Source organism: Rhineura floridana, chromosome 22, assembly GCF_030035675.1.
Source record: "Rhineura floridana isolate rRhiFlo1 chromosome 22, rRhiFlo1.hap2, whole genome shotgun sequence".
Lineage (NCBI taxonomy): Eukaryota > Metazoa > Chordata > Lepidosauria > Squamata > Rhineuridae > Rhineura > Rhineura floridana.
Genome location: NC_084501.1, coordinates 11,845,334 through 11,862,450, shown reverse-complemented (window position 1 = coordinate 11,862,450; position 17,117 = coordinate 11,845,334). Strand labels below are relative to the sequence as shown.

Sequence of the window (17,117 nt, the reverse complement as noted above, 5' to 3'; positions counted from 1 at the left end):
GTAACACTTCTGAACAACTTAAACATCAGACTAAATATACAGCCATTCAAATCTTAAATTCTACAGACTCAAATCTAAATCTAAGCTAGAATTGCTTGAGTGCCGACCCTACCATTAGGCAGAGTGAGACAGCTGAGTGAGAAGGCAGATGCTGGGTGGGGACAGCCCCCCACCATTCTCCATGAGTCCCCTAAAGTAGCCTGGCCTGCAGTATATAGTAACACGGAAGACGCTGCCCCACTGACAGGGTTAAATTAAAATACAGTTGCTAGCCCAGCTGGATTCTGCACATGGAATGGGAAAGTACCATCTCGTCCTTTGGCTCAAAGCATCACAAGATGGCCCTGAAAGCCAGGGCCAATGGGAATGGGAGTTTCACTCTGACCATAAATGGTTTAAGCCTGGAAAACCTTCAGGACTGCCTCCACCCATCTCAAACATCCTGAGCTTCAAGATCTATAAACTTCCTAAACTGTTAGAGTGGTACGACAATGGAACCAATGACATAGGGAGGTGGTGGGCTCTCCAACACTGGAGGCATTCAAGAGGCAGTTGGAGTCCTCTGTCGGGGATGCTTTAAGTAGGATTTCTGCATTGAGCAGGGGCTTGGTCTTGATGGCCTTATAGGCCCCTTCCAACTCTTCCATTCTAGGATTCTATGATCTATTTCAGAGGACCGGTTGAGAGATGCCTGCCTGTCTGCCTGTAAAATTATTACTAAGATATAATATAAAATCAACTGTGGAACTCAATTCCAAGTGAAAGACCCCTTTCTTGCTAAAGGAAGACTTACATTTTTTAAATAAACAAACAAACTGCGGCCTTCAGGGGCTAAACAAGATTTGCAAACCAGCTGCCATGTTTTTAAAGAGTTATTAGTATTTTTCTTCCATGGTGTGAGAGGCCCCCCCAATGATACGATTCTGCCGTGACCTATGTCAGTGGAAAATTTCCCACAACGTCATGCACAGGGAGGTTTACTTTCAAAAGAGGAAACTTGTCAGAGTGGAGGGGATTTGTTAAATGGGCTAGTCCAGGAGATAAGATCTCTTCAGGATGCTTAGCAGTTAACCTTGATCACTTTTCACATTAGCCTTAAGGTGAAAATCTTAGCAGTTAACCATGATAATCAAATCAAATCAAACAAATACGACAGATGAAGAATGCAGCAAGGAAACCACAGAACAGGGTGGGCGACCCTTTTTTCAGTCTTGGGGCCGCATCCCCTCATGGACAACTGTCTGGGGGCCAGCTGTGGGCAGGGCCAGAGACAATGAGTGGGCGTGGCCAAAGGCTAAAGCAGGCGGTGAACAGATGTGACTCCTTACTTTTGTATAGTCGGCCATGTTCCAGCCACAGAGACACTGCACTTTTTTATACACGCACACATGCAGATGCACGCGCACCCTCCACCCAGCAAAGCAAGAGGCATGATGGCAGTTCAAGGACAAGTTTCAGTCTACCAAAAGGATTTAAAGCAAGGGGGAGAGCAGAGGCATTGAGGGGTCTGGCCTAGAAGGGAAAGAGGGTGGCCTAGGGATGGGCCATTGCCTGGGAGAGTCCAAAGGGCTGGCCAAAGAGGACCAGGGAGCTACATTTGGCCCTCAGGCCTGTAGTTCCCCACCCCTGCCATAGAGGATGTCAGCATGTTAACCAGTAGAGTCAAGGAACTTAAAAGGCAAGAAAGCTTTGGGTTTTTTTTAAAAAAATGGATCTTTTGCCCAAACAAGGAGACAGAGAGAGAGAAGGAGCACAGAACAAAACAAAATTCACATTAAAGCAAACGAGGAAAGGGTTTGAGGAGGAAATTGTTAAACAGTTGAAGACAAACAAATAAAAATGTCTTTAAATACAACAGAAGTAGGAAACCGGCCAGAAAGGCAGCTGTGGGACAGGCAACAGAGCTGGGATAGAATTATTGAAAAGATGTTGAGGAGATTGCAGAGAAACTGAAAATAATTATCTCATCAGTCTTCATTCGGGGAGAAATTGGGCAGATTCCCATGTCTGAGCTGGTGTTTTTTCTGGGTGTGTGTGAAGAACTAAGCCAAACAGAAGTTGAAAGAGATTGGACAGCTCTCTCTCCCTCTCACACACAGCTATTTCCCATGCAAACAGAAGCATATATTTAATTCTTAGGAACTCAAGTTTCAGCTTCAATGCTCTTCTTCATAGACTTTTTTAAAGAAAATGTGTAAAGAATTGTTTTTAAAAAAAGCTTTCCAGCTCCTTTTGTCTGTCCTGACTGCAAAAGGAAAAAACTCAGTCATCCCAGCAGAACAATGTGTCAACGTGTAGCTGAACTGCAACTGCCTTACACCTGCTTAATGCCTCTCATTTCAGCATGCAGTTGCATCCTGCAAATGGCCCGTATGCAATGGCAAAATGCACAGGGCTCCTTTTTGCACCTTTGCAAGGAACACAAGTCTTCTGAAACATTTTGCCTTCTCACACAAATCTTTTTGCAGAGGAAGGAGCTGCAATGACCAGCTAATGGTCAGAAGGGAGATTCTGGATGAAAGGCTGCATCCAGTCCCTGAAACTAAGGTTGTACTGAACCTTTAAAAAAAGAATTCTTTCTTTTTTGTGCAATTGTTTGAAACTTGCTAGGTGCCTGGAGGAGGTTTGCAAATGGACTGGAAGTACATTAAAATAAATAACAACAGTAGTTGACATCTGCTCGCCCACTTACCTAAGACAATCAGCCTCGTGCTGCTCATTATTTTGAAATCATTAATGGAAAGTGCAGCACAGTAATAGATTCCAGAGTCATTTTTCTGCAAGTTCTGTTTGGTCAGATTCACTTGACATCCATCCTTTATTCCTAACAGATACTCCACTTTGATGGTGCACAGTCTGCCGTCATGTTCCTCTTTGTACCAGATCACTTTCCCCGGAAAAGATCCAGTTGGAATGTTGCAGCTGATGGACACAGTGGCTCCAGGAGATGCTGAGATCTGTGCCAGCTTTTGTGGGATTTCAGCATTCCCTTGCCATCTAGCAGCTGTAACAGGGAAGCACAGGGCTCCTTGGAGGAAGAGTGGGATAAAAATGTAATAAATAAATAAATAAATAAATAACATGCATATAGTCATTGCTTGCTGCCACCACCACCCCTGGACTTATTCTTCCCACTGAGTCAGAATAAGATACGGAAAGGTTACTAAATGTGAAGAAAAGAATGCACATATTATGCAATCTTGTGTACAAGGAATTAAGTTCATGAAAATGCATATACATTTCCGTACAGGATTTTTAAAAGAAACATTAAATTGATGTGAGAATTAGGTGAAATGAAATTTGAAAAAAATGAGAAACAGAAAAGCCAAAGTTGACAGCTTTGTCCATCCTAGTGAAGATAAATAATTATTTCACTTATTTATTCAAAAAATATTCTCTGCAATATGCACATTCAAGGCTTCATACAAAGCATGCATTGCAGTCCTACACAAGCTTCCTCAGAATTAAGTCTGACTGCGTTCAATGGCATTTACTCCCTCACAAGTGTTTATCACTGGAGCCTTAAAAGTGTAAGTATAAAATCCATTGAAATCCGGTATCACCATGACATAGGAAAGAATGATTAAATAGATCAGGTTTCAGAAATACTTACTATGCAGAGAAAGGAGCATGATCTCAGCAAAAAAGACAAGCATCTCCATGTCCTGTTCATCTACCAATCTCTGAAGTAGATCTTCTGCCAAGTAGATCTGTTCTCGGTTTTCCCTTGTGTTATGATGAAGTGCTTAGATTGCGTGGCAATTTCTGAGGGGGCAAAATGGAAAGCTGGCAAGTGAAATCCACCCCCTTCTCTTTGGCGAAGACTGTGTAACAGCTTTCCTTTTAATCCATGCAAGCAAACAGATTTGAAGAAGACATTCTGCTGCCTGATCTAAATCCTCTCCAACCTTTTAAAAATATATCTTATTAAATAGAAAACCATGTGGCGTCCAAAAATACCTGCCAATCTGTGCCACATGCCATATCTGCCAAATAATAGGGCCGGCCTTTATTCTGCAGATATTGGAGGAAATGCACGGGGAAAGACCAGATAACTAAGACCTGGGAGTCAGAACTGTACCAGATGAATCAAACTGACCTGAGGTCCTCCTGTGCTTTAGATGTCTCAAATAATCAAGGGTTAGTGAAACTTCTGTTAAATGCAGGTGGCTGATGCCACATCAGTGTCTGTCTAGGAGGAAAGTCCCTCCCCTCACTGACCTTTCTCAATGGCTCCCATCATCACCACCTTGAATCGCCCACACAGAGGTGTTCTTTCACAAGAAGCTTGCGCCGCCACACTAGAGCTTTTCCTTGAAGCTGCAGATCAGATGCAGGTTAGGGTTTGTGGGTGAGTGTCGGTGCTTTCGGTGGGGGATGAGCCCCACAGCTAGGATAGGATCCAGCCACACAAGTAATTCATCATGGGTAGATGCAGCAAAGACAAAAAAAATGTGCAAAATCCTATAGAGTTTACAAGAGGATGATGCATTTGTGAGAAAATGGAATATGTTTATTAAGATTTGGATCTTGGAATCTTTGAGATTCTCCAGATGCTGTCTGCTATAATCAAGCCATCCTGGGCTTTTGCTGGGAGGAAGGGCAGGATATAAATCAAATCATTAATAAATAAATAAATAATGTTGCATTTTGATGTTGCATCTTGAAGTATTTTGATGCTTCATATATGATTTGCTTTTGTCATCTTTATTATGCACATTGTCTTCAGATTGTTTTGAGATAATAAAAATTATGAACGCTTCATATCATTATCAACTTTTTAATATGTTTTTAAACCTTTTCTTTTTTTAATGAAAGATGTTTTTTAAGCTTTTTTTTAAAAAAAGTTTTTATCGGCATGTATTCCCCAGAGCCAGGTTTAATTGTCTCCCTTCCGCTCTCTTGGAAGGGCGATACCAAGGTACCCCTTATGCGGACCGACTGTGTTCTTGAGGTGACGAAGTTGAAACACTGACTCACATCCTTTTTGTATGTAATTTTTATAGGAAGGATCGTGATAGACTTCTTTGCCCAATTATGAGGAACTTTCCTGGCAGGCCATTGGTCTGGTTTTAGAAATATTTCCTAGCTGATTTTAATAAGTCTACAACAGAGGCAGTGGCTAAGTTCCTCTTCTCTGCCCAAAGGAATTGCAAGATATAAATCTAATAATAAAGGAATTCAAGAGGCAGCTGGACAGCCATCTGTCGGGAATGCTTTGATTTGGATTCCTGCATTGAGCAGGGGGTTGGACTCGATGGCCTTATAGGCCCCTTCCAACTCTACTGTTCTATGATTCTATGATAATTTATTCTTATTATCATTAGTATACACAGTCTGCGTCAGTGTTGGAATTGCTTTTTAAGATGTTTTTAAACCTTTTTTAAAAGATATATTTTTTAAAAGTTTTGTTTTAATGTTTTTAAAAATGTTTTGTTTTAAAATATTTTAAAGCCTGTTTTTAAGATGTTTTAGAGTGTTGTTAGTGATTGTGTTTGCCTCCCTGGGGGTCTTCTGGGGGGAAGGGTGGGATATAATAATAATAATAATAATAATAATAATAATAATAATAATAATAATAATAATAATGTAGTACTGTCGAGTTTTGAATGTGGAATTTGTAATATATATTTTTATATTGTTTCTTTTTTGTAGGGGTATGAGATTTGTGATGAAACAGGGTGGGGGCAGTATGAGATAAATAATGGGAAATATCTGAAATAGAATTGCAGAATAATATTTATTTTATACAAAGCTTTTATACTCCAATTTTCCTCCCGTTTGTGGCACAGGACGGCTAACAACAAAAATAAATAAAACAGCCATGTAATATTAAAACTGAATTTTAAAATGAAAACATTACAGTAGAACTATAATTGTTACTGTTATCTTTACTATATTTTACTCTTACAGCAATAAGGTTACAGCACCACACCAACCGCACTCGTTACCCTCTACCTCTCTGTGAGCAGCAGCGATGCGACCATCTGGAGGTCTGGTGAGAGGTGTCCCCCCTCATCTGCTGTTGTCAGGGATTCAGACTTCAGGCCGGTCACAAGCTCCATCTGGTGAGGGCTCAGGCAAAATGTAGCATTTTGGCCTCAGTTTCCCAACTACAACATTGGCGTAAACAGGGCATTTGTTAGAATGAATAAGGATTATAATGCATAAGGATGATAAACACCTTTATTAATGAATGATTAATAAAGAATCTAGATTTTTTTAAAAAAATAGCATTTAATAAATAAATAAATAATGTAATATAACCAAACAGACGTTACAGTTTTCAGTAGCCTTGGCTTTTTTGACAATATGGATTGAACAGAAAGACACAGCTAAAGCCAAAAACGTAATAAGCTGTATGAAACTAGCAGCCAGACAGGTCATAGTGGAAAAATTGGGAGACGGCTGATTGCTGAACTCTGGGCTCAGAAATTATGGTGAATGGGCATTCCTGCAAAATTGACAGACATGATTTGCTCAGCCAAGGGAGTGGTGGGTCGTTCTGATTTCTACGCTGCATACGTGAGTGAAAATGAGCACTATCAGCATTATGTTTGGTTTTAGGTTCGTTTTTATGACAGTGATAGTCCTTTAAGGAATCCTGGAGGAACTTAGCTCCTTTTAAGGAAGGCTTTTTTTAAAGGTGAAACTGCTATGGACACACTTTCAAGTCTCTGCCTTTGCTTTAAGTTGAAACTGACAAGCCTGTGCCCTTGCTTTGCTATGGATAAACTGACCAGCTGGTGTCTTTGCTTTGCTAGGGTGAAATTGACCAGCCTGTGTGTTTGCTTTGCCTTAAAGAGATCTCATGCTTTCTCCCAGGGCTGGAGAGGGAAGGATCCAATATGATTCAGAGGAAGAGAAGGAGGGGAGGGGGAAGGAGGGGGAGGGGTGGGTGCCAAGTAGGCACCCTTGAAATCTCCTGCTGAAGCTGCTGGGCTGGAATCTGAATGTCCCTGTGGTGCTGGGGCCTTTCTGACACAAGTGTTAGCACTCTCCAGCTTAGCTGCACTTTTGTCGTGCACACCATCTCACATGCAGGTGAGGGAAATCTCACAAAGATAAGAGGCGAGTTTGGTCAAGATATTTCTACTTTTCTGAGCAATTGTGGGGGGGAAACCAAAAGTTAACAACAATTAGAGAACAATTAACAAAAGAGAAGAATGAAGTTTGGTTATGTGGGGTGCCATCTGTTCTCAACATCTGCCCACTTGGTCCTCTCTGGTGCATTCACTTACAGAAGAAGGGGCACAGGTAAGAGTTGCCAACTTTCTTCCTGGCATCTATAAAACTATTAAAGCAACATAAACTCTTCCCACTGCCTTTAGCTGGTCTGCTGGGACACACAAATGGGCTCCAAGTGACTACACCAGTGGCACCACAACCATCTTTTGTGGAAAGACTCCAATCAATGTGATTTGAATGTTTCTAAAGAGGCCCATGTCTCAGTAGGGCAGCACACTTTGCATGCAGAAGGTCCCTAGTCCAATCCCTGATGTTTCCATAGAGTCAAACCGTTGGTCCATCTAGCTCAGTATTGTCTACACTGATTGGCAGTAGCTCTCGAGGGTTTCAGAAGAGGGGATGTTCCCAGCCCCCCCATATGCCAAGTTTTGACCTTCTGCACAGAAAGCAGATGCTTTGCCACTGAGTTGTGGTCCTTCCCCTTAACGTAAAGCGAGATTCCAGTCCTCATGGTTCTGAATCATGGCTGATTTAAATGGGAACAGAGGAAGCTGCCTTATATTGTTGGGCCCCAGCAGCCCAGCTGGTCAGGGATGATGATGGAAGTTGTGGTCCAGCAACATCTGGAGGTCCTATGGATGGGGAGGGGAATTGGATTCAGTTTCCATTTAAGGCCAAATTTATGAAATCCACACATTCCCAAACTATATGAGAACCAAAACACAGCCATCCTCTGAAATTTGCACTTATCCAAATTTTGTGATGCAGTTCTCCAAGCAAACAATGTTTACAAATAGGCACAGGTTAGGGTAAATGAATATATTTGTATAAATGAATATATTAGTGAAAATAATATACAAAATGCATTATATTAGGAGACATTGCTTACAAAAATGTACATTAGTCAAAACAGCATACAAAAATGAGTTTATTGGGAGAAATTCACACTAAAATGCCAATGGATTTTCACAAGGATTTATTTTATTAAAAAAACATGCAAATTGCTGCAGAAATGTGGAGAACTGAATTTAAGGTTTGAAAAAGAACAGAGAGATCTGCAATTTATAACCTTCCTTCTCTAGGAGGCCCACATGTTCTCCACCCCTGGTTTAAACTAACCAACTGCTCTGGCAAAACTCATGAGGACTATCTCCACGCCAAATCCTTTGGCTGGGCACGAAAAGCATAGGAGCATGTTCATTCTCAGTTTGCCTTATTTTGTAAAAGTAAGTTGAGATAGGCAACAGGAAATCAAGCTTCTAGTTTGCTGTTTCAGAGCTATATTTAGGCTGAAGCTGTCCATCTATGTGGGTGAGGCAGACCACAGGTACATTCAAGGTCCTGGGCCTGAAACCAGTTAGAGGCAAACTCTGTAAACAACAAACATCCGCTTGAGACAACCTTTCTGTTCTCATGGTTTTTATTCTCTTGGGTGGGGGGGGTGTTTACCCCTCTGAACCTAGCTTAATCTCCTGAAATGAATAGGAAACTTTTCAGGCATTTTGTATGTTTTTTACTTTCCTATACATTTAAATTTTAAGTGTTCCTCCCCATCTTAGCATACTTAGCCACACTGCCCAGTGGTTTATATGTCCAGAGACATATGGCAGTAACCCACAGCCTTTCCCCTGTGGAGGGCCACATTCTCTTGGGGGCAATCTGTTGGGGCCAGGTGACAGTAGTGGGTGGAGCCAGAGCCCATTATGGGCAGGGCCAGAGAGAAATGTGTCCTGGATGAACGCATCTGGAATCAAGACCTCCCCGCTCCAAAATTTAATCATGGCTCCTTTAGATTAGAATCCCTAGTCCTATGCAGGTTTACTTAGAAGTAAGCTCCACTGGGTTTGATGGGGTTACACAGACCAATACAGCTCCTATTCTGGAAAGCAAGTGAAAGCAATTCCTTTCTGGTTTTATTGTGCACACAAATTCGTAGAAACCTACCAGTTTGTTCTTAGGCACCTGGGGATCAGAAGGGAATTTATTTTCCCCAAGCCATTCAACCAGATGGGGGAGAGAGATTTTTTAAACATCACTTAATTTTTATCAAATAAAATACTGCCCTTCCAAATGGTTTTGAAACTACACAGAAACAGGGGGGGGCACACTTTTAAAAGCCAGCCGCAATAAAGAGGAAAGGAAGGAACTCTGACGAGACAGGGCAGCTTCAGGAGGCGTGTGTGTGGAGGTCATATAATGAGGCCAGGGTCGCAGGTTGCTCACCTGTGTCTTGGAGTTTGAGGGTAGGTATTCCAGCTGGCTTCCTCAATTACCGCAAAATAATGTATAAAACTGGACAAGCCATTCCCATCACCCACAAATCCAGCAAGGTCATCTCCTTTTTTAATTTATTTTATTAAACGATCATATGCATGCTGCAGCTGTTTATGCACATTCTGTCTTTGGGGGGGGAAGAAAACAAACAGTTTAAAAACACTTGCTACGCTGCTCTGTCCAACGTCACTCTAAGGCTGCGTACACAACACACATTTAAAGCACTTGAATTGCTCCAAAGAATCTTGAGAACTGTAGTTTGTTTAGGGTACTGGGAACTATAACTCTGTGATGGGTAAACTGCAGCTGCCATGATTCGGGGGGGGGGAGGGTGTGGCAGGAAATGTACTTTATTTATTGCATTTCTATCCCACTTTTCCTCCAAGGAGATTGAAGTGGCATGGGTGGTTCACCTCCTCCTCGTTTAATCCCAACAACCGCCCTGTGAGGTAGGTTAAGCTGAGTGACATAGTGTCTGGCCCAAGGTCACCCTGTGAGCTTCATGGCTGAGTGGGGATTTGAATCCAGGTCTCCCACGTCCTAGTCTAACCACTACCCCTTACCAGCTCTCCGGTAGATCTACCTACTAAAGAGGTCCAACCCACATTTTTTCTTATTTGTTCACAAAGGTGCAGAGGAGATTGGACATGATTCTGATGGTTAGCGACAAGCAATGGAAAGGCCTCTTTACTGAGCCAGAGCAAAGATCACTTGCAGGCCAGGATCACAACAGCAACAACAGGCACACTCAAGCTTCTGGAATCATCCAGTGAGGCATTTTGAGGGTTTTTTAGTGGATGCAAAATGTTTGGAAGTCCCTCCCCAACACCGGGGATGGAAGTGAGGAGGTGCTTTTTGAGAAAAGCACCCAGAGCCCTCTTTGGCTCCCAGCCACTGATTTCTAAAGTTTCCTTCCTGTTTTACGGCACATTTAGATTTTCTTCTAAATGCACGGCCATCCTCTTGCCTGCTAGCTCCAGGCAGAAAGTCCAAACAATGTCCTTCCGCAGACATTTCCTCTGGAATGCTTTTGAGGCTCTGGCAAGGTGGCCAGTTTCTTGGACTCCCCCCCCGATAATTAAAAAGGAGTGACAATCATCTTCCAAAATTAAGTAAAAAAGAACATTATCTACAAAAATCATTACCAACGTAGTGGAGATGGGCCAGCCCGCAGCTCAGTGGCAAAGCATCTATTTTGCACGCAGAGGGTCCCAGGTTCAGTCCTTCCTCGGCATCTCCAGGTAGGGCTGGGAATGTTCCCCTGCTTGAAATCCCGGAGAGCTGCTGCTGGTCAGTGTAGACAATGCTGCGCTAGATGGAACAAGGGCCTGATCTGGGATAAGGCCGTTTCCTATGTTGCATCACAGACTTAAAATCCTTAGCCTTGGGGAAGTCCTGCACCTTGTGAAAGATGCCCTCTGCCTGAAGAGCCACTGCCTGTCAGTGCGGACAGTACCAAGCTAGATGGACCAACGGTCTGACTCGGTATAAGGCAGCCTCCCACGTTCCTGTCTGAATCAGCCCTTTTCTCAGAACCTTGAGGACTGGAATCTTGATTTGTTTCTAGGGTGTGGGCTGTGGCAAAGTAGCAGAGCACCTGTTTTGCAGGCAGGAGGTCCCAAGTTCAGTCCGCAATGGCATCTCCAGTGAGGGCAGGGACTGTCCTCTGTCTGAGACCCTGGACAGCTGCTGCCACTCAGTGTAGACAGTACTGAGGAAGATGGACCTTTTGTCTGACTATGTATAAAGCAGCTTCCTCTGTTCCTCTGGTCTCTCTCTCTCTTCCTTATCTTTACATCTCAAAATAGACTGTTTTTCATTCTGCCTCACCTGTGAGGAAGGAAGTTTTAGGGAGTGATGAGCTTTTAGCAGGTTTAGTTTCTCTATGAGGAGAGAAAGTTGGAGATTTAGGGGGTCCCCTCCCCCAATACCTCTTTGCTCACAATTTTCACACTGAGCAGGGGAGGGGCCTTAGGAGAGGAAGGGCCTCAGCAAGCACCCAGGCCGACAGCGCTGGTCTTAACAGCATCAGTCGCCCCCCCCAACACCTCCAAAGCCAATAACCTCCCACATCTCCAAAAATATAAAGTCAATTGCAAAAAGCAGACTCCTGCCCCCTTCGCTGGCTACGCTCTGAAATGGTGAGATTATCTCGGCCCATATCCAAACAGATGGTGTTTCACCCAGGCAGCTGTCATGAAATGATAGCAAAAGTGCAGGATTAATCTCTAGGCCCCAGAAAGTTATAGTTAATCTGCCCAGCCATCACAGCAAACACCTACGTCGGCCTTGACCAAACCTCCAGATGTTTGAGGCTACAACTCCCGTCTGCTCAAGCCATCACAACTGTGAACTCGAAGGCTAAAATATCTGGAGGGCACCAGGTCAGAGAACTCAAATCTAACGGGTGTCTTGTCAAACTCTAGGGCTACCTTGCCTTGAAATGCAAAGATCTTGGAGGAAGTGTCACCATCTTCAGTCTGGATTTATTTTTCTAAAAGCCATCTTCCAAAAATAGAACAGCTATGAATAATTTTTTTTTCAATTTCAATGGATATGATATGAGAGCCGGCATGGTGGAGCGGTTAGAGTGACAGACTGGGACCTGGGAGACCAGAGTTGAAATCCCTGCTCATCCATGAAGCTCACTGGGTATGACCTTGGGCCAGACATAGCCTCTTAGCCTAATTAAATCATTTGTTATTGTTATTGTTAATAATAATGATAATACTAATACTAATAACACTCTAAAACATCATAAAGACAGACTTTAAAATATTAAAACAAAACATCTTAAAAAATATCTTTTCAAAAAGCTTTAGAAACGTCTTAAAAAGCAATTCCAACACAGATGCAGACTAGGATAAGGTCTCTACTTAAAAGGCTTGTTGAAAGAGGAAGGTCTTCAATCGGTGCTTTAAAGATAACAGAGATGGCACCTAATATTTAAGGGGAGGGAATTCCACAGGGTTGGTGCCACAACACGAAAGGTCCATTTCCTACGTTGTGTGGAATAACCTCCTGATGAGATGGTATCTGCAGGAGGCCCTCATGCCATGGAGAGCGCCATGAACGACTGCGTATATAAGAGGCAAGACGATCTTTTAGGTATCCTGGTCCCAAGCTGTATAGGGTTTTATACACCAAAATCTGAACCTTGAACTTGGCCTAGTATGAATGGGTGACATGTTGGTGATGCCCTGCCCCAGTGAGCAATCTCACTGCTGCATTTTGCACCAGCTGCAGCTTCCGGACCAACCTCAAGTGCAGCCCCACATAGAGCGCATTACAGTAATCCAGCCTGGAGCTTATCAGTGCATGGGCAACAGTGGTCAGGCTATCCCGGTCCAGAAATGGCCTTTGTGAGGACAAAATCAAGAGAGGGAGAACCATGTTTGTATGCCACCTGGAGCTCCTTGGGGAAAAGGTGGGATACAAATGTTAATAAATAAGTAAGTAAATAAGTAAAATAAATCTATTTGGGAATGCCTTTAACTTTCTCAGACTGCATGTGCAGGGGATGCTTGAAGATGAAGCAAGGATTCTAATCAACATTAACATATCTCCTGCAGGCCATCTCCCATTATGCTGCATTCCATAACTCAACAACAGCCCCCTGCCCTCCACTTTAAAAGACAAAAGAAAAAGTGATTGTTCTTTGAACACTGAGGAAAAGCAGAATACTTCTGAAAGACTTGAGAAGGTTAATAGTCTTAGCAAAGTATCTCCCTTTAGTTAGGGAGATTAGGGGATTGCTCTCTATAGCTGATTTTCTGAATTGCTAGGAAATTTCTGAAGAAAGCACCACCCCAGGTAAGGGTGGTGTGAGCTAAGCGATCTGCACATGAAGAACTGGAATGATGAGTCAGAGAAAGAAGAGCCCTGCAGGAGCTGGATCAGGACAAAAGGGGGCCATCTAGTCCAGGGTTTTGTTGTCAGAGCGGCCAACCAGATGCCCAACAGGAAGAGAACCCTGCCCCCACTGCAGCTTTCAGCAACTGGTATTCGGAAGCATACTGCCTCCCACAGTGGAAGTAGACGGGGAGTGGTCATCTCAGGGGGTGCTAGACCCCTTACTTTCTGGGGGGCAGGGTCCCTACGTCTCCAGAATCCTATGAGCTAATCAGCATGAAAGGGAAGTGTGTTAGCTACTGAGAAGAGTCTTCTAACATGCTTCCCTGTCCTTTCCTGCTGATCAGAGTGAAAAGGGGGTGAGTGAGCCACAGACAAGACGCTTCTCAATAGCCAACACACTCCCCTTTCACACTGATTGGCTCCAAGGGACATCTGTTGTTGTGGGAGAAGGCACGTGCAGCAAAGACTGAGGAGCATGGAGATAATGACAGAGAGCAAGCAAGCGAGTGGGGGGAGGTGGCATGGCATGACTATCATGAACTTCTGGGTTTGCCGCTACACTACTGGAGGTAGAGCATAGCCAGCATGACTAGTAGGCATTGACAGCCTTCTCTTCCACAAATTTGTCTAAACTCCTGTAGTGTTGGCTGGTGCCGTCTGGGTGATTTGGATTTACAACTCCCGTCGCAGCCCCAAGCCAGTGCAGCTGGCACCAGCTGGCTTGTCCAGAAGTATACCCTCTCTGGACATTGGCTCCTGAAACCCATGCAGCCTTTTCCTGCACATCCCTCAAACTGGTGCCACACGCAATAACAACCTCCAGGGAAGTTGCACTTGCGTGGCAAATGCAGACAACAGATTGGGACATACATAAATGGTATGATCTCTTTATATGGAAGTGAGTGAAACGTGCCCTCTTGTTTATTAGCTGGCTTACTTCATATCCTGGAAGGGGAGGGGAAGAGGATTTCGCTTCCTCAGATATGCCGCAGGCCCTCTCTCCAAGCAGGTGTTTCTGTTTTAGTGATCAACGTCTCCCTCACACAATGAAAATACGTCACAACTGGTTCCGGACAGAGGGGCACATGGTAGCTCAATTATCCAGCACAAACATTTTAAGAAAACACACATGCGCACACACACCCCTGCCTCCCTTTGGCACAACTCTATATTGGGGGAAGGGGCATACCTCAGTGTAGGTTTGGGCGAGAAATTCGATTCAGTTCACATTTCAAGTCAAATCTATCAAATTAGCAGTTTCTGAAACAATGTCACAAGCGAAACACGGCCATCCTTCAAAATCTGCACTTATTAGAATTTTGCAATGCGGTTCACTAACTAGTGTTTTAAAAACATATTATTATTCTTTATTAAATTATTATTATATGCATTAAAATGCATATGTTAGGGGGGAAGTGTGCATATAAATGAATACAGGAGTGACAATAACATACCGAAATGCATTATATGAAGAGAAAGGGCTTGCAAAAAATGTGCACGAGTTAAAAATGTGTTTTATTAGAAGAAATTCACACTAAAATGCTGGAGAATTTTCATGAGGGTTTTTTAAAAACGGCAAATTTCTGCTGAAATGTGGAGAACTGAATTTAAGATTGGAAAAATCAGAAACCGAGAGAACTTAAACTGGCAGATCTTTCCATCCCTATGTCACTAGTAGAACATTTGGCTTTGCATCCAGAAGGTCCCAGCATCAACCCCTGGAATGTACAGGTAGGACTAGGAAAAATTCCTAGCCTGAACCCCTGGACTATATTTGGCTGCCAGTCAGAGTAGACAATACTGAGCTAGATGGACCAATGGTCTGACTCAGAATAAGGCAGATGCTGACATTCCTGTATTCTACAGATAGGATCAGAGAAGAACGTAAAGACTGCATTTCTGGATCAGACCAATGATGGCAGGTAGCCTATCAACGGCCAGCAGGTTCAGCTGGAAACAGTGATAAATCTGTCTCTGGGGTGTTTGCCCCCAGCATGATAACTCAGAGGTAGACTGCTGCTACACATGGAGGCTTCGTATAGATTTAGCCATCATCTTTTGCAAAGAATTCACTTCCTAAGTTCAGACACCATGCAAGATACACACACACACCACTCCAAACCTACAATGCACCCTCTTCAGATGAGTCCCTCGTCTCTCCATCTAGCCACATTCATCATCATGAATTGCAAGAAGACTGCAACGAAGGATGAGTAATGAGGGTTAGACTAAATATTATGGGATGCACCTGCTGCTTCTCAGCTTCCCCCTATCTACCCTGCATGTGCTTTATCTCAGCTTACTTTCAGTTTAGCTTCAGCGGCATCCCCCAGGTCTCTTTGGGGCTTCTTTGTCCTAAATTTCCACAACACTCGTGAGTACCAGTCCTTTTGAAGTTCTCTGCTGGGGCTGTTGTGCTACGTCTTGAGGGGAGCCGCAAGAGGTTTCCTGCCTCTCTCCTCTGAGGCAGGGTAACGTGTGGGGGGCACCCCATCCGCTGATGTAGAGTGGGCATGGAGAGTGCTTATGTGACAGCCGGTGAAAAAACGCGGAGCTTAGAACAGCCAGGGGCTTGCCTGATGCTCTTCTCAGCTGCAGAAGACCGTTTTCCCTCCAAGGATCCATCAAAGGTTGAGCACACAGGGTCAAGGTTGGGGAAGCTTTTTGAGGTGGGGGGGCCACCTTTCGGGGTGGAGGTGGCTCTCTGTCATCCATCCAGGCAAACAAGAGACATTTTCACAGTTCAAGGGCGCTTTCCAGCCAAGTAAAATCATCACAGCTGGTCTGAACTGAAGGCAACCAGGAGAAAAAAATTATTTGTAAACCCCCCACAGGGACACTGCCTTGGATTCCTCGATGGAAGAAAGGCAGGATATAACTGTAAATAATGATGAATAATGGAGCAGGGCCAGTGAGGAGAGAGGCCTGGGGGGTGTATCCTGGTTAGAGTCCTGAGGGCCTGACAGAGAGGCCTGGAGGGCCACACCCGATGACTTCCCACGCTCCTGCGATGGGAGGGGGCTGAGAGTAAGGATGGGAGGAAATGAAACTTCATTTCGGTTCTAGTTTTATCGCTGCTGGCTTTCTGTGGTTTTAGGGAAATGTTTGGTTTTTTACACGGCTTGTCTCAGAAACGAATGTCTTTTATTTCCCCTAGAAGAGCAGGATAATAACCATATAAGCAGGTTTGGGTCCATGGTTGTAGTCCTGCTCAGAGGAGACCCACTGAAATAATGATGTAGTCCTGTTAATTGCAATGAGTCTATTCTGAGCAGAACATAGCTGCATGTAAGACACATAATTTTGTTTGAATTATTTTATCCGCGACTCTTCAGGCAAAGCTCTCAGAGCACCTTACAACAATGGAAACACAGAACAAACAAAACACAGAAAAGACCAACACCACACACCAGATGCAATCCCAGCATAAAGGCACAAAAAAAAAACTTTGCCAAAATAGAAAAGCCTGGGGGCTGAAACGAAAGCCAGGATGGTGTCAGGTGAATCTCCTGAAAATGATCACGGGGGGGGGGGGATGTCTGGGACAATTCCCCTATAAGGAAAGGTGGCAACATTTGGAGCTTTTTAGTTTAGAAAAAAAGGCAAGTAAGGGAGGGGGGAAATGATTGAGTATATAAAATAAAGCATTGAGTGGAAAAGTGGATAGAGTTTTTTCCTCCATCTCTCACAACACCAGAACTCGTGGACATCCAATGAAGCTGAATGTTGGGAGATTCAGGACAGGCAAAATAAAGTCCTCCTTCACACTGCGCAGAGTTTTGTGAAATTTGCTCCCACAG

General features: G+C 43.7%; 1 protein-coding gene across 10 annotated transcripts in view; it reads right to left on the bottom strand.

Moving 5' to 3' along the window:
• The window catches only part of LOC133375135 (uncharacterized), a 74,420-nt gene that overhangs the window by 2,983 nt on the left and 54,320 nt on the right, over window positions 1–17,117 (bottom strand). For 6 of the 10 annotated variants that reach the window (XM_061606689.1, XM_061606685.1, XM_061606683.1 and 3 more), the window contains 6 exons: window positions 10,608–11,292; window positions 9,412–9,588; window positions 5,959–6,113; window positions 4,222–4,390; window positions 3,614–3,765; window positions 2,693–3,028 (listed from right to left, as the gene is read on the bottom strand). In XM_061606689.1, coding sequence (XP_061462673.1) covers window positions 2,693–3,028; window positions 3,614–3,662 — 385 coding nt within the window. In that variant the 5' untranslated portion in view covers window positions 3,663–3,765; window positions 4,222–4,390; window positions 5,959–6,113; window positions 9,412–9,588; window positions 10,608–11,292. The other 4 variants (XM_061606687.1, XM_061606686.1, XM_061606692.1 and 1 more) reach the window with 4 other exon arrangements.